This window comes from Bidens hawaiensis, unplaced genomic scaffold, assembly GCF_021521415.1.
Source record: "Bidens hawaiensis isolate Kalapana, Puna unplaced genomic scaffold, B.hawaiensis_p1.1 tig00037431_1, whole genome shotgun sequence".
Classification (NCBI taxonomy): Eukaryota; Viridiplantae; Streptophyta; class Magnoliopsida; order Asterales; family Asteraceae; genus Bidens; species Bidens hawaiensis.
The window spans coordinates 167,259-189,054 of record NW_027496539.1 but is presented as its reverse complement, the minus strand read 5'-3'; the positions used below and the strand labels follow the sequence as shown (position 1 = coordinate 189,054).

The following is a 21,796-nucleotide window of genomic DNA, read 5'->3' as shown; positions in this document are numbered from 1 at the left end:
GAATTCAGTGTTCTCTTGGCTTTTGTTTGCATATTATATGTTTTCAGATAAGCAAATAAGCAAGTTTGAAAAGCTTGCCCAAACATCCCCTTAGGGGCCGTTTGGTTCATGGACTTTGTTGGAATTGGAGTTGGAATTGGAAATGGAATTTGAATTGGAATGTAAAGGATTCCTTTTTTGTTTTCCATCTGTGAAATTCTACAGTTAAGTATAATGTTAAATATAAGAGTACGGCTAATCTAACCTATTAGTACACAAAGATTCGTTTATGGTTGTATATGTGTTCAAAATAGCTTAATAAAACCAAATAGAGAATTAATACTGTTTCAATAATTATGAGCATTCCCAACAAGTCCTCCATATTATAACGAGTGAGTTCTGTATATTATATAAAGTAGTTTGTAAGTGGTTGTGCAGAATATATTGTTCATACCCTTATCCTTCTAGCGAGCGTCCACCTCCGTCACGGTTAATTCGTTTGTTGAAGTTGTTGGATTTGTATATGTTGAGAATTTAGAAACAAGAAATTCCCTTTCCATGAAATATGCTGGCTACTTAGGTTGCAACAATTCAACCTCGCCGCCTAGCATCATAATTACAGTCGACATGTTTGGCCTGTCTTCTGCACGTTGTTGTACGCATAACAACCCAACTTCAACTGATCTTAAAACTTCTGGCGGATGGCAAGATTCGGCTATTGTTGCATCAATTAAGTCCATTGACCTGCCTTCATTATAGCGAGTCCATGCCTGAATCAAATGTAGAATTTAAAGTTTGTAGGCAGTACCTCGAAGAGATGACCGTTTGAAAATCAAAGGAGTGATGGTTGACAAGTAAACTTACATGTCCCATAAGATTATTGTGCTCTTGCTCGGTGAACCCCCTATTTCTCTTCCCGCTAACAATCTCCAATACCAAGACACCGAAGCTGAATACATCTGACTTCACTGAGAAAATGCCATCTACTGCATACTTTGGAGACATGTAACCACTGCATATAGAAGAATTATTTTAAGAGAAAACTAAAGAAATAACGGAAAGAAGAACGAATACTCAGTTTATTGTATTAATTACTATGTGCCAACAACTCTTGCAGTATTTGCTTGGCTCTCGTTTCCACCAAAACTTCTAGCTATGCCAAAGTCGGATATCTTAGGGTTCATATCGTGATCAAGTAAAATGTTGCTAGCTTTAAGGTCTCTATGTATAATCCTTAATCGTGAATCTTGGTGCAGGTAAACAAGTCCTCGGGCGATTCCTTTTATAATTTTAAAGCGCATTGTCCAATCAAGAAACATGCTTTGTGTTTTATCTGCAAACGTAGATCAACAATAAGTTTGGTTAGTTATTTATGGTTTCTTTCTGTGGAAGGCTCTAAACTTTGCAAAACGGAAATTATGTATATAATTCTGACCAAAAATAAATAAGTCTAAGCTTTTATTTGGCATGTACTCATAGATCAGCAACTTCTCATCTCCTTGTATGCAACACCCGAGAAGCTTCACAAGATTTCGGTGTTGAAGTTTTGAAATGCAAATGACTTCATTCATGAATTGAGAGACGCTTAACTGCGACCAGTTTCCCTCCATCTAGCACACCCTGAAAATTTACCATTTGCAAATTGAAAAACTGCAAATACTTAAGTGTCTATTATTCCCATTTTTCTGTGTAAGTGAATGTTTATAACGAACAGATTTTGGTTTCTTATTTTGCTTAAGTAACTATAGTGCAGCTTGTAAATCGGATGGCTGGTTTAAACGTAGTTGTTACCTTATAAACCGGTCCAAATCCACCTTCTCCAAGTTTATTTTCTGGTGAAAAATTGGCAGTGGCATTAGCAATTGCAGAAAAGCTAAATAGTGGCAGCTCCATGGTTTCATCCCGGCTTTTAGAGACATTCATGATCGGCCCTACACATAAAAAAAAAAAACTTTACACTTGATTGATCTGTTCAAATATATCAATTCACACTACATTACGTATCACTTCAATTTTCTTATTTTGATCAGATTCCACCGCATGTTATTACCTTCCTCTGTTGGTTCAGCATGTTTCTTTTTTTTCCGTGCATACCACAACCATAAAGAGACGAAGCATACCAAAAGAACTCCCGCAAAGATTACAGGTAAGATGATTTTAAGTTTTGCACGTCGTTTCTGACTGGAATTTGATTGAGCAACTATATTGTGAAAATAGATTTACATGGTCAGATGAATTTGTTGGAGCATAATAATAATAATAATAATAATAATAATAATAATAATAATAATAATAATAATAATAAAGTCTATTTCAGGAATTATTACCTAATTCAGATGAATCCATTCTCACAAAAATATCTGTTCTGCCGTTGCCTTGGGGATAAACTCGGATATCTAAAAGATCATCAAACCAAATCAGGCAGCCCCTTCCTCCAAGAGTAGAGTCTGGAATTGCATAAGCCATGCAGGTACAATTCTTTAAACACCGCGCTTCACATTCTTGCATATTCATACTCATATTATACCAAGAATTACTTGTGTCAGGTAATTTTACATTAGCATATTTGATAAACACATCTGATCCGTTTCTACACTCTAACGGTGTTCGTCTAACACATCCACCCGACCAATCAGACATCTCCCAATCCTTTTTGCTTCTTGGCACAAATTTCGTCTTGTCCAAGCAAACACAAGACTGTACATTCATATTAAGGTTACAACTTGCATAGGCACGACAAATGTTGTATGCATCACATATATCTTTCGGGAATGACACGCCAACCTCCCACTTATTACCGTCTTCTATCCACCCCCAACTTTCTAGTTTCCCGGAAGAGCTCAAACTGATCCTAAATAGGAAAGAGCTGTTTTCATAACTATAAGCATAAGACGCCTCCGATTTGTTCACAATTACATTGTACGTAAACGTCAAGTTCCTGCTCATAGGCGAAATCCCTTTAAACTTTTCATTCCGCCACGGCCCACCACGGAAAACGACTAGAGAACCTTGTTTTATTTTGTCATCAGGATACCTGTATATCTCATTACCCCATGTAAATTCACCTACAACCGGACGTTGACCAGTTTTCCATGACGATAACTGCCAATTGATGCCCCTCACATAATCATACCCTATCTTCATTCCCGGAAGCCAGTGTTCTGTGGGATAATCAAAACTCTGCCAGACAACGTTCGCATGTCGGTCCACCAACACTAGATTTCCGGTATCACTAAGCTTTGCAGTTGCATTCATTGATTCTGTTGTTGTGTTGGATGACCATATCATGCTCATGCTGATATTGTTGGAGAGTACTAGAGCACCATGATCAGTGATCTTTAACACATGTGCTGCATTGCTGGCAAGCGTCTGGCAACCCAAACCAAGGTTGAAACTGTGATTTGTTTGTACCTGATACCAAGATATATGTTCCTGGAGCTATCTTCCGGGAAAAATCCTAACTCGTCTCCGAGACCAGAGTATCTCGTTCGGTCAAGAACCGAGAAGCGGAAACAGTAACTCGAATATGTATTTTTATGAAAAACAATATGTATAGTTAATGTTTAAACTAAAATACATAACAAACTAGTTTGGTCTAGTGGCAAAGGGGTCGTGTGTTCTAATCTCATTAAAAACATGTTTAAGCCTATTTTTATACAAAAGTTTTTATGCAATCCAAATCGGAAGCCAATTTAAAAATCAAATTATTTAAATCCAACGAAATACTTGTTTTATTTAAGATCCAAGATTATTTTTTGCATTCGACCCATTTTTTTTTACAATTCTTCGACCACGCCTGTCTAAAGATATAAAAATGTTAAAAGTCAATCACTTGAGAGTAGGGACCAAAGATTTTTGTTTGTGTGAATGTTATTGGTACACAAATGTTAAATGTCAATCAATTGGGACCAAAGATTTTTGTTTGTGGGTATGGGTTGACTTAATGTGAGAAAAATATGGTCGTATGGGTAATTCCACAAAATATATAGAAAATATTTAATTGAAAAAATCAGTTTCTAACTTTCAACTATTTATTATGATTAATGAATGGTTATAAATATTCATTGACACCTCTATTCAAAAGAGTGGTCGGTATGATTGTTTGCATATTGTTGTGATTAATAATGAATGGTTCTAAATAACCATTCAACTGACATCTTTCGAATCACCATTGTTTTCATTCTAACTCAATAGTATTGTGGTTTTTACTTGGATTTAGTGGTTTGATTAATTTTGTTGATATACGATTCAAAGATTGTTATACTATGTTGTAGATTTTCCCTTAAACGTAGATTGATCTAATTTGATAAATTAGAAATGTAGAGTTATGACAATTACATAGATGATTAATCAAGATCAAAGTGAAAGAAAAGTACATCAAATGAAGTGGTGTTACTTTCTGTGAATGTCCCTTGGTATAACGGGAAACACTAATAAAAAAAAGCTTAGGATTCTTCAACATCACTTGAGATCCTTACACATCATTTTTTCTTATACGGCTTTGAATCACGTTAATTTGTGTTTAATGTTGCCTGTCATTGTTTATAGTGTCCCGTATAGCCCTATACGGACCGTATAAGCCTATACAAGTCGTATATGCCTATATGGGCCGTATAGACAATTTTTTTGAATTTTCTTTTGATGACCGTATATATAAATATAATATATGTGATTTATGACTTTAAGTTTTTTTTTTCCAAATTTCAAATTGATATTTTAGGGCTTTTGATCGGAATGAGAATAGGAATCTATTGATGTAAAATTAACTTGAAACGACGCTTCAAACAACTTGATTTTTGTTAATTAAAAGTTCAAGCACCAGAATTTAAGCATCATTTAGTCGTTTGGACCACCATTTTAAGGTAAGTTTTACATCGATCGACTCGTATTCCCACTCCGATCAAAAACCATAAAATATCATTTTGATTTTTGAAATTTGGAAAAAACTTAACGTTGTTAATTTTTTTTACCGGGGTCTAATGTAAACAAATAGTGTGAAAGTTGAGACCACTTAAATCTATTTTCAAAGTTGGAATTATTATCGGCCAACTGCATTAAGTTGGGATTATTTAAAATCCAATTTTCCCTAAAAAGACTTACATAGAAGTTGTTTAATTTAATTTTAAAACGGTTATATATGAAACCGCTTCAAATAGTATATGCATGAGGCCAGGCTGAAGCTGACTTACTGGTTTAAATAAACCTCATTTATAGCCGTTAAATATTTACCACTATAAATAGTTCTCTACTAAAGCGTTTAGATTAAAACGGATTATCTTTTATGATGGTTAATAAAAAATACATTTTTATTAACATCATCTAATTATAGTTTTATAGCTGTTTTGACTTTACCCGCCTTATTTGATTCTCTCTCTTTATTTCAAATATTATTTACAGTGCTTTGACAACACCATGTATTAATATACTAGACGAGTGCCCGCGCGATACAGCGGGAACTACAGGCCTTAATAATCACATAAGAGATTTTTGGGTGATCATCGTTCTATTTAAAACCGTGGATTAAGAATTCTTATTTTAAACTAAATTTAGTAGCGAAGTACAAATGAAACCGAAATCTAACCATTGTTAATCGTTTGTTTTTGTTGGGTTATAATTTGAATGGTTTGGTTTCAGTTTTCGATGACAAAAAACGGTTTGGCTCACGGCTTAGTTTAAAACCATCAAAACCGGACCACAAACGACAATACGTAAGATATTATTTTTTTAACTGAAAACAAACTATGACAATATCATACTCAAATTAAAGAGAATTAATTACTCGTTTTTATGGTGCAATTTTTAAAAAAAATTATCAACGTATGAAAAAATTATGATCGTTTAAAAATCGTGGGGGAATTTAGGTTAAAAGTGAAATTATAAATAATATATAGTTAAAAGATGGGAGATCAAAGTGGTAACTATTCTTTAAATTTTCAAATGTTGATTAAAGTTGAGGGGGCATTGTTGTAAATAATTTGAAAGAATATGAAAGAAACGTTAAATTTAGTGTTAGAATGTCTAGTATGCCCCTATTTAATTTAAGGTTGTACAATGTGTTTGAAATATTGTAAATTACTTAAAATTGAGTGTCTTAATTTGCCCATTGGTGGTGCATTATATATAGTATAGATTATTTATAAACAAAGATCGGTTAAGTTTGTGGATGCTTGCTATATATTGCATATACTTTTAGTGTGATAAATGAGTTAGGTGGTTCATTGCCAATAGCATGGCAATAAGTCAAGTTTAAGACGAGTTTAGGTATTTTCAAACTCAAACCTATTATTAAAGCTGTAACAATCTTAAAAACAGCGTCATATTTTTTTTGTTCCAATAAGCATTGACTCATACACACATTGTTCATTACATGATACATTCCATAGAATATGATTGCAATTTGCAAGGTGTTAGTGGGCAAGCCCAATGACCACAACTATATAGTAAGGCCCAATAGACCTCGCCCATATATCAAGTTCACAAGTTTATACATCTTCAAACAATCCAGCGATGAAGTTTGTGCAAGTTCCTAAAGTTGTTGTTCACATTTAGAAAGTTCTATAGTTCAAGTTGATGTATGTGATTTTTTTAGTATTATCATCGTTACATTGGTTACTACAAGTGTGCTGAAGAGTTGGAATAGAAAAATGGAAATTTGGATGAGCTTTGGTGAAATTACCAATTATTTTCTACACCATGCGAGAACTATGTTTTTTTGCGAGAACATCTCTGGTCATCACATAAATAGTAGTTCAATTTAATAGTTTTCACATAAGTAGTTTAATTCTGTAGCTTTGGCTAAGTTAGATAGTTTTCGCATACATCTTGTGCGAGAACGTATTCAGGTTGTTAGTGTATTTTTCGCCTAACTCTTGTATGGAAACTCATTCTAGTTATTAGTCTTTGAAAACTTAGAAAATGTGTTAGATTTTTGCGAGAACTCTTTCTTGCGAAAACTCTCGTAAGTAAAAACTTAGTTTTAAGTCTCAACAAGTTAGAAAAGTTTGCGCGCTCTTCAACTAAAGGTGAAACACTATAATGCTAGATTTCAGTTGGCATATGAGATTGGTACGTGAACCAAACCAACAAGATTAAGTGATTAACAAATGTGGATAACTAAGAAGGTTGGGCATAACATTTGAAAACTATATTGCTTAAATCGAACCTAAAATGTGGAGGTCAATTAGGCTTGGACCATATGTTTTAGTGTATGTAAATTTGGGTGTCTGGACTAGAAATTCATCGAACTCTTATGATTATTATTATTCAGTTTTTTATTCTGCACTAATGGTCATTATAAGAATATTATTATTCTTTAATAGTCTTGAATGGCCATAAATCAGAATTGATTATTTGTTTATGACTTTTGGTTATAAATAAGATGACCATTCTTTAGCCAAGACACACCAACGAAAATCACACTTCATCTTCTTCCTACTACTGCAACAGTGTTATTTCTGATTTCGTTTCAGGCAAGTGTCCGAGTTCGGCAGAGCACCGATTCTGTTTCGAATGGTGGTCCCTATAATCTGGTCGTTACACTTGCATGTTCCCCCCTTATATGGGGTCCAAGGGAACTCCTTTATCCAGTGATTCCCTCCTTGCTTTGTCAGAGTAGCAGGGGATGTCCAGTTATCCGCTGGACCTTATCCTGCTCCTCTGAAGCTTATGTGTCTAGGTCCTTTCCTCCGTCAGGTTAATAACGACCTCCCATCTCGTTGACTTGGATCTATGCCTTATTGTGTCTTCTTTCTTCTGACCCAGACCCATTTTGTGGGCCTGAAGAAACATGTACCGTCGAGTGGGCCATAGCCCACCCTTGAGAGCCTGATTCCTAAGTAGACTCTTCAAGTCCCTCAGTCTATTATCCTTGTTGTTTATGACAAGGATAATGGACACAGTCCATTTGTCCTCTTTACTGTTCACGGGTCCTTCTTATCGGTACACATTCTCTTTTGTCCAAACTGGCTGGATATTTCTTTCTCCTGAAATTGGCCCAACTCATGTTATTGCACATTTGATCGCTTCGCAAGCCCATGGATAGCCCATTAGTCTAGGCAGTAAAAACTTGTGGTTCATATTAAATTTATATAGTTTCCTATGCTGTCAATATAGCCCTGCTCTCGTCCCATCGCAGTTACTTCCCATCCGTTACCTTTCTCTCTTCCCTCTCTCTATTTTTCCGGCGACCATCTATCTCCTTTCCGGGAATCCCTTCACTGTGTTTTTCATCCAGGTTAGTGTCGATCTTTCCTTATTTAATTTCTTAATCATGAGCCGCGAAGGTTTATCTATTATAACCACTTCACTCACTCAAGAGAATATGCTCTCTTTAAGCTCGAAATACCGCATTCCGTTGTCTCTTTCTCATATACTGCCTAATCCAGGTAAAAGGCGATCAGCCGCCTAAAGTCCCAAACCTCATAGTTTTATACACCAAGAACCTTGAATGCGCTAACATCCGATACCCGCTTACCGACTTCCATACGGACCTGTTGAAGCATCACCGATTAGGGTTTTCTCAAGGTCATCCACTTGGGTTTTTATGAGTGACCCATTTCGATATCGCTTGTTGAGCCATGGGGGGTTGTGCCACAGTACCTTTATTCCGTCGATTTTACCGTTTGAAAACCGATGGCGACTGGTTCACTTTCGAACGACATTCGATAGAGAAATACCCTTCCTGTTACTAAAAAATGCCCACTGGTTTTTACCCCCCGAGAGTGGAAGGACAACTTTTTCTTTGTTTCTCCTAATTTTGCACCAGGCCTTCACCGTCTTCGTCTTTCTTCTTTTGCCATCAATGATTTTGCGCCTTGCCTTCCTGCGAGCCAGGCTGGTTTGTACAAGATGCTAGTTGATAATAAAACGGAGTCTGTGACTTACCCTAAGCCCTTGTTATACATGGCCGGGTTGAGCCAAATATGGCCTGATCCATCAACTCGTCCGACTATGCTCGAGGGCAGCCGAGGTCACTTATTACCGTGTGCTTTCTTATTTTGATTTGTTGTGTGTCTCTGGTTACTGATATTTGAACTCATTTTTTGCAGAGATGAGCTTGATGGAAATCCTTCAGAAAGGTTCTTTGAAAACAACGGAGTTTGTTAAGCTCCCCGTGTCTCCATCGACTAGCTCCGAGATGAGTGCTCCAGCGAGTTCGGCTTCTATGGATCCTCCTGCTCCTGATGCTGTTGCTAAAGCTCCTGTTGAGGGTACTCCCAAACGAAAAAACCCACTCTCGGATATCTTTGATACTTCCCTAAAGGATAGGCTGCGAAGCTCCAAACGTCCCTACTTGGGTAAAGCATCATCTTCCTTACCTCCCCCCAGTCTTCCCATGAGGCCATGTATTTGGATTCGGACTTCGCCTTTCCAATTGTCTCACCTGCTGGAGGAAATCACGAAGCGGGAACCTCTAAAGATGTTCAAGCTGACTCTAAAGGGAAACACCTTAAATTATCCACTCACCACCAAGTGATCCTCCCGTTTCGGACTATGGTGGTTATTCAACAAGTAATGTTTTTATCCCCAAATGGAAATTGGTCGTGGGAGCCTCCGTCTACACTCCCCAACAAGATCATATCTTGCGCCAAAACCAAGAGGATATAGCCGGTTTGAAACGTTAGGCGGAAAAAGATAAGCAAAAAATTCAAGATTTAGGGCAAAAGGTTGTTCTTGCAGAAGAAAAGAACTTGGAGTTGTCTTGTTTGGAAGCTGGTTTGAAGATTTCTGAGAGTCAGGTTGCGCAGCTGAAAACTGATCTCTCAGCTGCTCAAGGCCGTGTAGTCGAACTGAAGACCAAGTATGCTACTTCCCAGATGGCTCAGGAAAAACTTCAAGAGGTTGGTGTTCCTTTCTCATCTCATTTCTTCTTTTCTTTGTTTGTTTTTTATTGTTTTTGTTTTTATTTTGTTTTTTTTTTGTAATGATTTGGGGTGTGTATACTTGATTGGCCACTTTGCTTTCTTTGGGATGAACCATGTTTTTAGCTGGAGACTATTCTTCGACAGGAACGAGCACAAAATGAAGACTTCAAGAAGGAGGTTGAAATGACCCAAGCTTAGCAAGATCAGTTCATTGAGGAACTCCGTCAAGAGTGCGAGAAGTTGTAGCGAGACATGGGTTAGGCTCAGGCGGATAGGACATGGATGGTGACCGAGGAGTTCAAGTTGGTTTATGAGAGGCCCAGGTTGTGCTGGGAAACCTGTCAGGTGCGAGATGTTCTGAATCGGGCGATCTTTGCTTCTGGATTCTAGCATGGCCTTAAAAATGGTTATGACCATAGTTCTTAAGGAGCTCCCATCCTCGAAGTCCACTCGTTTTCTAAGACCGCCATGACTGAAGCTGAGGAAGCCTTCGTTGCCTACAACAATCACGTTCCTCCGATCTTAACCCAACGTTCTGCTGCTCCTAGGATTTCTGTTGATGAGATAAAAGCATTGTCTTCCATGGTGGATCCCCCTTCTTCCTTTGCTGAAGGCGATGGGGTTTGACGTGTGTTTGGTGTTTCTGGGTTTTACGAACTACTTTCTTTATTTCTCATGTTTTGTATGACTGATTATGCATCAACCTCGTAGAGGTTCAGACTTTATGCTAGTATTATGCCTCTCGGGGCTAAGTAAGACTTGTGTTATTGGTATGTTATATTTTAATCGTGTTTGCTTGTGATCATTTCTGGAGTCACTTGACTCTCATTGTTACTTAGGTTAACCGTATAGCCTACCGACGAGGCCTTCTCTATACCCTTACGGGTATAGAGGTATAATGTTGATAATATGGATGGGCCCATTAATTTAATCTCCCGAAGAGAGGACGAACTCCGTTGAATCGCTCGGCTGGTTCTTATTGATAATTTGTGGGGAATCATCCCGTGTTAACACGTGAACGCATACTTGCTTTTTTAAACAAAATTTCTTTGTCATTGAGTTATTTCCATATTACACATATAAATTACAAAAATACTAATGAAAGTTGGTTGCCATGTGTAAATGTCCTCGCGGAGTGGTTATTATGGAATACTCATGTTTCATCTTGGAGCTGTGTAGCCCTTTTGATATCACAAAATGTTATATTCTTGGCTTGACGCGCCTCCTTTTCTTACCCCCTCGGGGGTTCAAGCGTAGCACTTCCTTAATTGCATGGAGTTCAAAGTCCTAGGGACTTCTTCTACTGAGTGATATGCTAACTTGTATGAGCCTTTCTCCCCGGCCCAAATGACTTGATAGGGGCCCTCACATATGGGCCCTAACTTCCGCTCATCCTCCTGCCTACTTGCTTCGTTCTCCCTCACAACCAAATCTCCGACCTTGAAATTGACCTCCCTAATCCTTGAATTGTAGTATTTTTCCATTTTTTTTCTTGTATTCGACTTCTCTATGAGCTTCCATTTCCCTTCTTTCCTCGGCCAGGTTTAGATTCAGCCTGAGGTCTTGCTCATTTTCTTCATATGTCATTTGGGTTCGGTTAGTTGGCAAGCGATCTCAATGGGTATCATGGCTTCGGTCCCGTAAGTTAGTCTGAAAGGGGTTTCTCCATTGCTGACCTTAAGTATTGTCCGATGAGCCCATAGAACATGGGGCAACTCCTCTACCCACAAGTTTTTCTGTCGCCCTAGCCTGTTTTTATTCCTTCAACGATACTCCGGTTTGCCCTTTCTACTTTTCCGTTGGCTTGAGGGTGAGCGACAGATGTGAAGATTTGCTTAATTTTCAATTGGTGACACCATTCTCGGAAGAGAACCCCTACGAACGGCTTCCCATTATCACTCACGATAGAGTGAGGGATCCTAGAACGACATAAGATGTTTTCCCAAACAAACCTTTTCACTTGTTGTCTCGTGATGGTTGCCAGAGGTTTGGCCTCCACCCATTTTGTATAATAGTCAATGGCCACAATTAAAAACTTGGCCTTCCTTGACCCTTCGGGAAAAGGACCCACTATATCAACCCCCCCCCCTCACTTCTGGAATGGCCACGACGAACTGACATCGATGAGGTTGACCTTCGGCTGACGAGTGATGGGAGCGTAGATTTGAAAACTATCACATTTTTGTATCTCTTTCAGGGCACTTAGGAACATATCTGACCAGTAGTATCCAGCTCTCATGGATCGAGCCGCCAACATCTTCGCCCCCATATGCATCCCACTTATCCCTTCGTTAATCTCTAGGATGACATATTCGGCTTTCGTGTAGTCTATGCATTTGAGTGAGGGTCCTAAGTAGGACCTTCTGTATAATGCCCCTTCGATTACCTCATATTGGAGTGCCCGGATCCTGGGTCGACGCGCCTCTTATCTATCCTCGGGCGCGATTCCCCCTTGCAGGTTGTAAGTCCCCGGTGCGATGGTGATCTATACGAGATCCGCACGATGTCTAGGAGTGCGGAATCCTCCTAGACTCGTTTATGGTGTTGGAGACGAAGAACATGATTACACACAGACAAACAAACACACGAACGAAATAAACGAATCTGCAGATCCTTTATATAATATTCAAAACGCATTACATACCGAACGAGAAAACAATACACGGCCGGCCCGAGGTGAGCTTTACCTCGGGTCTGCCCAAGCGACTCTCTCTTTCTGTTTCTCTCTATGCAACTAAACAACTGACAATTGAACTACTACTTTTTCTCAACCCCATACCCTAAACATGACACACGTATATATAGATACACAAACTCGCGGGCTTGGGCTTGGGCCAGACGGCGAACTTGTCCTGACACGTGAAGTTGTTCTAACTTCACCAACACGTGAAGTTGTTCTAACTCCACAACTTCTCCCCAACTAGTCGGAATTGCATAGCGACGGTCACAAAATGCACCAACAGACTCCCCCTTGACCGTTGCTCTCAATTCTAACAAACACTAAAGATCATCTGTTACAAAACATGCACCAACAGGCACCCCCTTAACTGATGATCTTTTGTTTTCTTCTTCTTGTAGGACTCGATCTTCAGACATTGCACTGTGATCTTCAAGGTTGAACTTCACATATACATGCAACATCAATCCTGTCATTAACCAGCCGTGTCTGAAACTGTCTTGTAGCTTCACAAATCTACCAATCACCCGGCGTCTTCCATATTAGATCTCCCCTTCAGTGTAAGCCCCTCCAAACTATATCGATCGAGATCTTTGACCTGCATCCCGGTGCCTAATCGATCATCTCAACCATTCAGTTTGTAAGATAAGGTTCAATCCTCAACTACTCAACAATAGGTGATCAGTTTCATCACAAAATTACCTTGACAGAATCTAGCACACTTGACCATAAATATATAACGAGTTTCCTCATTTGATATCAAACCTCCCTTGACTTATGATATCAAAAACTTCGTTGAACCATGTCTCGCATCTTCACGAATCAACCCAATAAAGCCGAAGCATCTTCAATCACCAGGGATAACGATCAAATGACTTTCTTATTATTTCTGAGAATGAAATTATTTAAGTAGCTCACCCCTAATATATAAGTATCCCAGATACTCGTATCCCACGTTTTCAAGTTGAGAGCTTAAACAATTTATTTCCCGATTAAATCCAACTTGTTCAAAAATTTTCACCTTAATAAATAAGCATCTCGGATGCTCGTATCCCACGTTTTCAGGATCCAAGTCTCGAACGCCTTGAAAATAACATAAATAATATGCTTTGAACACGATCCAGTAATGACGAAAACCCGAACAAAATTGAGTTTCTTCAGTTGGTCAACTCCATGAAAATATTATCACCAAATTTTTCCTCAATGATCCTCTCTTCATATGAATGACATATGAAAATTTTCGTTCAAGAAAACTTCCCGAATTTTTTTTCTTTTGGATAATCATATCTTGAACGTCGGAGGAGAGGAAACATATCGTTAGACTGACCTATGGGTGAACATCGCATAGCTTCGCCTGTGAACTTCACCTGATAACTTCACCCCTCTTTAACTTCACCAGCTGATAACTTCACCACCAGATAACTTCACCATCTGTTAACTTCACCACCTGATAATTTCACCATCAGATAACTTCGCCCTTTGTTAACTTCGCCCTTCATTAACTTCACCAAACTTTAACTTTGCTTGGCATTAACTTCACCTGACTTTAACTTCGCTTGGCTATAACTTCACCTGACTTTAACTTCGCCAGGCTATAACTTCGCCTGACTTTAACTTCGCCAGGCTATAACTTCACCTGGCTTTAACTTCGCATGGCTTTCACTTCACCACCTACTAACTTTTCCAAAACCCTAAAATTCGATCGAAAACTTCGCCAAAACCCTGTAACTTCGCCGTTTCCGTCTTCCCAAACTAAAATCAGATCTAAAACGTGTCAAAAACACCAAAACGCAGATCTCGAACCATAGCATAAGAGCCTACGGCTCTGATACCACTTGTAAGTCCCCGGTGCGATGGTGATCGATACGAGATCTGCACGATGTCTAGGAGTGCGGAATCCTCCTAGACTCGTTTATGGTGTTGGAGACGAAGAACATGATTACACACAGACAAACAAACACACGAACGAAATAAACGAATCTGCAGATCCTTTATATAATATTCAAAACGCATTACATACCGAACGAGAAAACAAAACACGGCCGGCCCGAGGTGAGCTCTACCTCGGGTCTGCCCACGCGACTCTCTCTTTCTGTTTCTCTCTATGCAACTAAACAACTGACAATTGAACTACTAACTTTTTCTCAACCCCATACCCTAAACATGACACACGTATATATAGATGCACAAACTCGCGGGCTTGGGCTTGGGCCAGACGTCGAACTTGTCCTGACACGTGAAGTTGTTCTAACTCCACAACTTCTCCCCAACTAGTCGGAATTGCATAGCGATGGTCACAAAATGCACCAACACAGGTACAGGAGTATATGGGTCATCCAGCTTTCCCCAGGCGTCTCCACATGGGCTACTGTCACTTCCCCTATTGACGATTGTTTGAGAGTGTCTACCTTGACGTCTTTGGCCAAATGATCAAAAGCTACCGACGCTAACTTGCTCAGAGCATCAGCTTTTTTGTTGAGTCCCCGAGAGATGTGTAAGACCTTGGACTCTTAAACCCTTGTAGTAACTCCTTCACTTTCTTCAAGTATTCTATCATCTTGGCATCTTTCGCCCATAGTCCCCCTTTCAGTTGGTTGGCCACCAGTAACGAGTCTACATGTGCCCTGATTCGTCGGGCTTTGACTATTGTGCCATCCTCAATCCTGCCTAAAGGGCTTCATATTCGGCTTCATTGTTAGTACTGGGAAAGTCCAGTCATACCGCATATGTCAACTCAATACCTCCAGGACTGATGAGGATGAGCCCCGCTCCACTACCATCTTCATTGGAGGCTCCATCGGTGTAAAGATCCCAGAGAGGCTCATCGGTACAGTTCGATACTTCAACTTGAAGATCTTCAGTAATTATTTATTGGATCAACAGCTCATCGCTTTCTAGAGAAGTTGTCTCGGTGATGAAATCAGCCAAAACTTATCCCGTGAATGCGGTTCGAGGTCTATACTCGATTGCATGGTCTCCTAATTCTATCGCACACTTGGCCAACCTTCCCAATACCTTGGGTCTCATGAGAACTTGATGGAGGGGCCTATTGGTTAAAACACGTCTCACGTGAGCCTGGAATTATCGCCTTAGCTTCCTAGCTGTGTAATTGAGCGACAACACAAGCTTTTCAATGGGCGAGTACCTTTCTTTCGGGCCTTTGAAAGTGCGACTGACGAAGTATATGGGTATCTGGGCTTCCCCCCTTTCAACCATAAGAAATGAGCTGATAGTTCTATATGTATGAGACATGTAGAGAATTAGCACCTCTCCCAGTTGTGGGGCGACGATTGTGGGAAGTTCACACAGATGCATCTTTAGTTCTTGGAATGCCTTGTCCGCCTATCCGTCCCAACATAATTTGTTCTTCTTTACACTTCTCCTTAAAACTACCATGAATGGGACGGTCCTTTCCGTAATCCTTGACCGAAAGCGGTTCAGAGCCTCCAATCTCCCATTAAGCCTATGGACTTCTTTAATATTCTTCGGCGTATTCATCTGAAGTAGGGCTTCTACCTTCTCGAGGTTAGCTTTGATGCCTTCTTTGGTTACTAGCACTCCCAAGAACTTTCCATCCTCAACGTCAAACGAATGGTTTATTTGATGTCCTCCAGCATTCCATCTTTGTTGGTGCTTTAAATGACTAGGTCGTGCACATATATTTACACATTCCTTTCCCTTTGTTGATCAAAAAGTCGATCCATAAAATGTTGATATGTCGCCCCCGTGTTCTTGAGACCGAAAGGCATCTTGGTATAGCAGAACGTCCCCTCATTGGTGTAGAACGCCGTTTTTTCTTCATCTTTAAGGTTCATTTGGATCTGATGATACCCCTTGTATGCGTCAAGGAAGCACCTTAGAGGGAATTGGGAGATTGATTCTATCTTCTTTTCCACTTCGGGTAGGAGATAGGACTCTATTGGGCATGCCTTGTTCAGATCCTTAAAATCAACACACATGCGCCAGCTATTATCAGATTTGGCTATCATCAAGGGATTTGATATCCATTGGGGTTATTTCACTTTGCGCACAATTCCCGCTTGTAGCAGCTTCCAGGTTTCTTCGAGCACTGCTTGACTTTTCTGGTCCCAGGCTTCTTTACTTTTGTTTGACTGGTTCCATCAAATGGAACTCGTCGAGACTATGCTATACCAGATTCCGGGTGACCCAGTCATGTCCTCATGTTTCCATGCGAAGACATCAATGTTATGAAGCAATACCTCCTTCAGGCCCGCCTTCCCTTTATCTAACAGTTGAGCCCCAATTCGTGCTATCTGTTCCGGATGCTCCCTGTTAAGGACTCATTCTTCTATTCCTTCCTGTTTCTTCTTCGCTTGACTCCCTCTCCCTACGCTAGCTATTATATCTATTGACGATCGTATGATCGCCACTCCTTTCGGGGTAGTGAACTTCATGTATCCAGGATGATGTTATATTTAGAGGGTGCCCAGACTACTGAGAACCGAAGGTTAACCGTTCGCATCTTTTCGCCATCCCTTAGGGTTAGAGGAAGAGTGAGGGAACCTAATGGTTCCACTTCTTCTCTCGAGAACCCCATCAGAGGGCACACGTCTTCCTCCAATATGCTCCGTATTTCTTCCTGGAGCTTGGCAAAACAGTGCTCAAATATGACCTCTACCCCACTGCCTCTATCTACATGGACCCAATCCATGAGGTGTCCCGCCACACCTGCCGAAATATTGAGGGGCATCTCCCGGGCTTCTTCCTCTTCAAAACCTGGGAATGACATTGACATCTTCATCCATTATGAGCTTGTGGATGTGTATCCCACCTTGCCCATTTTAGAAACCCTTCCTGGATCCTCCTCTTCATTGTCTCTTCTTCGTATCATGTCAACAAAATGTTTATATTCAAATTTTTTTAATCTTTGAAGGAGACCCTTTCGAGGGAAGAGGAAGCTGCCCGGATTTCAAAGTGGCCTCCCATAATTTTTTCAACTGGACACAATTTTCAGTGGTATGTCCGTGGCTTTTTTGGTAATTGCAGTACCCTTGGGGATTATCTTTGTAAGCTTGTTTGAACGGACATGATGTTTTCGGGGTGTATTTTAGTCTTGTCCGCTGCTAACACGTCTCCGCCTCCCAATTGGGATTTCTCACTTTGAGGGTCTATACCGGACCCCTTGGGACGTGGGCTGGCTAGGAAACGAGGTGGATGGTAAGTTGATGTTGGCGAGTACGTTGGGGGATTCAATGGCGGCCGATATGATGTAAAATGGCCCCCCTCGAACGAAGCCTTCCCTCTATTGGGACCTTGCCCTCCAATGTTTTTCCCTCCGTTCCCCAATTTTGGGGTTGCCCAATTAGTTGCCCATTCCCTCAGCTTGGATCCGGTGTCCTTCCCTTTGACGAAGGCTCGAACCCGGTCCATAAGTTTGACAAAAGTGGCAGGGAAGTCTTATCCCAATTTCTCAGTGAGTCGGGAGAACCTTACCCCATTTATGAACCCGCTTATCTTTATAACTTCCGGAACTCCCTTAATGTTCATGCTTTCAGCCACATATTGATCCATAATTTTCTCTATATTTTCCTCGTCCCTTCTTCGAATGTGTAAGACCTCATTGGGGTTTTTCATGGCCTTTCGCTGTTGGCTGAAGTTTCGCAGGAACTTCCCCCTCAGCTCTTCATAGATGTCGATGTTTCCCGGCACGAAGCTGTCAAACCAGTTCCGGGCTCCCCCCGTCAAGGTTTGGGGGGACATCAAACACCACGCGGGCATGGACCATCCACTCACCATTCTGGCTCCCCTGAAGGCATGCAAATGGTCTTCAGGATCCTGAGTCTCATCATATTTGTTTACGATGGTCGGATATCGAAGCTTGGGGGTAGGGTTGCGTCAACTATTCTTCGAGTGAATTTGGATAGGTCCGACGTGTCTGAGGGTCGATACGGCATGTCCAGTATGTTCGAGGACGGCCCTTCCTTCTCTTTCTCTTTGATCGAAGATACAAGGGTAACGAGAGATTCCAGCAGTGTACTCGAATCTTTATTAAAGGCATTCTTGAGTCCTTCGTCTCCTTCCTGGCTTGGAGTTTTAAACAACAGGCGGGTCTACACAGCCATCACTTCTCCCTTTTCTCTTGTTCATCCAAACACGCCTTTAGCGTGTCTTTATGGGATTGAATGAATTCCGAGGTTATCTTCCATCTTACTTTGGTACTCTCTTCATTCTCGACCACGTTGGAGAGCGTGTCAGAAACGATGGTTTTTTTGGTCTTCCGCCATTTGAAATGGCGGAAGTGACATATTTACCATGTGTTCCTCCATTTGAAATGGCGGAACACAACTTTTACCCCTTTATAGCTTCCGATATACATTTATCTCACTTCCGCCATTTGAAATGGCATAAGTGAATAGTATAGATACCTGACACATCTGACGAGAGCTTGTTGACCACACTATTCACTTCCGCCATTTCAAATGGCGAAAGTGAACAGTACTGGCATTTTATGACATTGACAAGACTTTTGCTTTTGACCCTTTTGACCACACTGTTCACTTCCGTCATTTCAAATGGCGTAAGTGAACAGTACTGACATTTTATGACATTGACAAGTTTTTTCTGTTTTTGACATTTTTGACTACACTGTTCACTTTCGCCATTTCAAATGGCTTAAGTAAACGACATTTATGACATTTGTCAAGACTTTTCTGCTTTTTGACCATACTATTCACTCATGTCATTTCAAATGGTGGAAGTGAGCAGTATAATTTAAATATTTTATAATAAAAATATCATAGGTAATTAAAATTAAAAAAAGTATAATTTAATAGGTAATTTATTTTTTCATTTTCTTTATTAATTTGTTTATTAATCATAGCTATATATAGGTATTTCAAATGGCGGAAGTGAGTAGTATAATTTGTTTATTAACCATACCTATAATATTTTAATTTAAATATTAAGATATTACCTATTTAAAAAATTAATAAAATGCAATGTTTTCAGACCCGACCCGAACGCTTTACTGGGTCAAAGGTCGGACCGACCCGGGAGGGCGGACCGGTGTTTGACCCGGATAACGTCATATATATATATATATATATATATATATATATATACCTAGATATATACCTATATATATATATTTGTTTTTTTTATCATGACCAAACTTTTTTTTATATAACTTGTATAAGAAATCAACTATGTAGATGCAAGATGTAAATTCGATCTATTGGGGATTAAATACAACGTTAATTATCATGTTTTTTTCTTGGAAATGGATGAAGACTTGAAGTTATTGTTGGTATTCAACTCTTCAAATGCTTTAATTTAATTTTATAATCATAAATTATGTTGAATGAGCTTGGTTTGTCCAATCAAACTAGAATTCATTTTCATTTATGTTTTATCCAGTTCTTACTAATTAACTATATAAGATATAAGTTTCTTCTTAAGAAACATAACCTGAACTTGGTTGGTTGGTATAAGGCTTCTTTCTTAAGGCATTCATCTCGCCAGTTGCAAGAAATTGAATCCCGGCTACGATTTTTGATTTATAAAATATAGGTTTTACCGGTTCGGCCGGCGATTCACCGGTTCCGGTCGAACCGCGAACCGTCAAACCCTGCCGGGTTATTAGAAAACGAGCTATATGATGCGGACCGTACCGGATTACGTATCGGGTCCCGGTCTGACCAGCCGATCCGGGTTTCAAAACACTGATATAATGCCAGTACTATTCACTTAAACCATTTGAAATAGCGAAAGTGAACAGTGTAGTAAAAAAGATCAAAAACATAAAAATCTTGTCGATGTCATAAAATGTCAGCACTGTTCACTTCCGCCATTTGAAAGGGCGGAAGTGAATAGTGTGGTCAAAAGCAAAAGTCTTGTCAATGTCATAAAATGTCAGTGCTGTTCACTTCCGCTATTTGAAATGGCGGAAGTGAATAGTGTGGTCAATAAGCTCTTGTCAGATGTGTCAGGTATCTATGCTATTAACTTACGCCATTTCAAATGGCGGAAGTGAGACAAATGTATAGGAGCAGGCTATAAAGGGGTAAAAGTTGTGTTCCGTCATTTCAAATGGCGGAACACAAGAAAACCTCCTGCTCACCGGACCGTTTCTGACACGCTCTGCAACGATGGTTGGTTCCGCTATTTCAAATGACGGAACACCTAAAAACCCAAAAAAATTTCTCTCTCCTATAAATCATTTCATCACTTTCATTTTCCCATTTATAAAAATTTTTCATTCATTACACTACAATTTGAGTTACATAATGACTATTTAACAAACACTAAATCTAACCCAATAAGGCTAGGCCCAATACTTTGTCCAGGGATTAACCAAAAGATCAAACCAAGCTGATGAGCTTAATCTATCGCTTAACCCATTATCTCGACATAAGTAAGAGTAAGCCCTAACAAACCGTACACCTGCAAAATGAACACCGTGACCTCGTTACGAGAAGGGGAGTAGGGGGTCTTCTCGTAACCACCATCCGGCGTGAGAATCAGTATGGTAAGTGGTATGAATATATTTAAAGGAGTGAGAGAGCTTAGAAGTTAGAATCCTTTTTTACCGTTACATTATCGTCTGTATTTATAGCCGAAAGGGGGAGAAGGTTGGGCCAGCTGTCCCACTCAATGGAAGCTTCTCCCATTATGGTTGAGCATGACAACTCGTCCTGATTGGTTGGACAGTCTGGCTAATGGTATTCTTTCTTTTGGTGCAGGTACATCGTTGGCCCATTTTCATTGGTCCATCGTGCGTCCATGTAGAGTTTTGTACCATGCGACATTTCCGCCATTTTCTCCTTTGGTACGACTGCGGCGTTGGCTCATTCTCATTGGTCCATCGTGCACCCATATGCCAGTTGATACTACTCAATGGTACTCCACCACGTGTCCTACCTGTGGCAGCACTTCCGCTGTTCTTTCTGCTCGTATTGTCTTTTGGTTATCTCCTGAGGTGGGGTTTGACTTTTTCGCGGAAGATTCCCTTTCCACAAATTAACCATGTTATCCTTTTGTGAATATGAAGTGTTTTAGACCTTAACCCCTCAAGTACCCTAGTCCATTGTTTCTTTCGTTGTTGTATTCTGCGGGTGGAGTATTGGACTTATTCTTTCCTAGCTTCTCGTTTTTGGTGATCAAGCAAGTGGGTACTTATGGCGGCAGTAAATGAGGGTCGTGTCTATGTCCTAGCTGCGGTGATGTCACCTTGCATATTAGACTGCTGCTTATTTACTCCAGGTGGGTATAAATGTCTTTGCATGCCGTCGCCTTAAATTTCTTCACTTTTGCAGCC

At 40.0% G+C, this 21,796-nt stretch overlaps 2 protein-coding genes across 2 annotated transcripts; both read right to left on the bottom strand.

The window, feature by feature from the left end:
* Nucleotides 1–342: 342 nt before the first annotated feature.
* Nucleotides 343–1,900, bottom strand: LOC143589381 (G-type lectin S-receptor-like serine/threonine-protein kinase At4g27290). Its single transcript, XM_077070154.1, has 5 exons — nucleotides 1,771–1,900; nucleotides 1,415–1,599; nucleotides 1,075–1,312; nucleotides 844–991; nucleotides 343–749 (listed from the first exon to the last, which is right to left on the bottom strand). The coding sequence occupies exons 2-5, from the start codon at nucleotides 1,587–1,589 to the stop codon at nucleotides 552–554; spliced, it is 759 nt and encodes a 252-aa protein (XP_076926269.1). The 5' UTR covers nucleotides 1,590–1,599; nucleotides 1,771–1,900; the 3' UTR covers nucleotides 343–551.
* LOC143589377 (G-type lectin S-receptor-like serine/threonine-protein kinase At4g27290) lies at nucleotides 1,677–3,341 on the bottom strand. Its single transcript, XM_077070153.1, has 3 exons — nucleotides 2,307–3,341; nucleotides 2,030–2,179; nucleotides 1,677–1,910 (listed from the first exon to the last, which is right to left on the bottom strand). The coding sequence occupies exons 1-3, from the start codon at nucleotides 3,271–3,273 to the stop codon at nucleotides 1,714–1,716; spliced, it is 1,314 nt and encodes a 437-aa protein (XP_076926268.1). The 5' UTR covers nucleotides 3,274–3,341; the 3' UTR covers nucleotides 1,677–1,713.
* Between the last annotated feature and the right edge of the window lie 18,455 nt (nucleotides 3,342–21,796).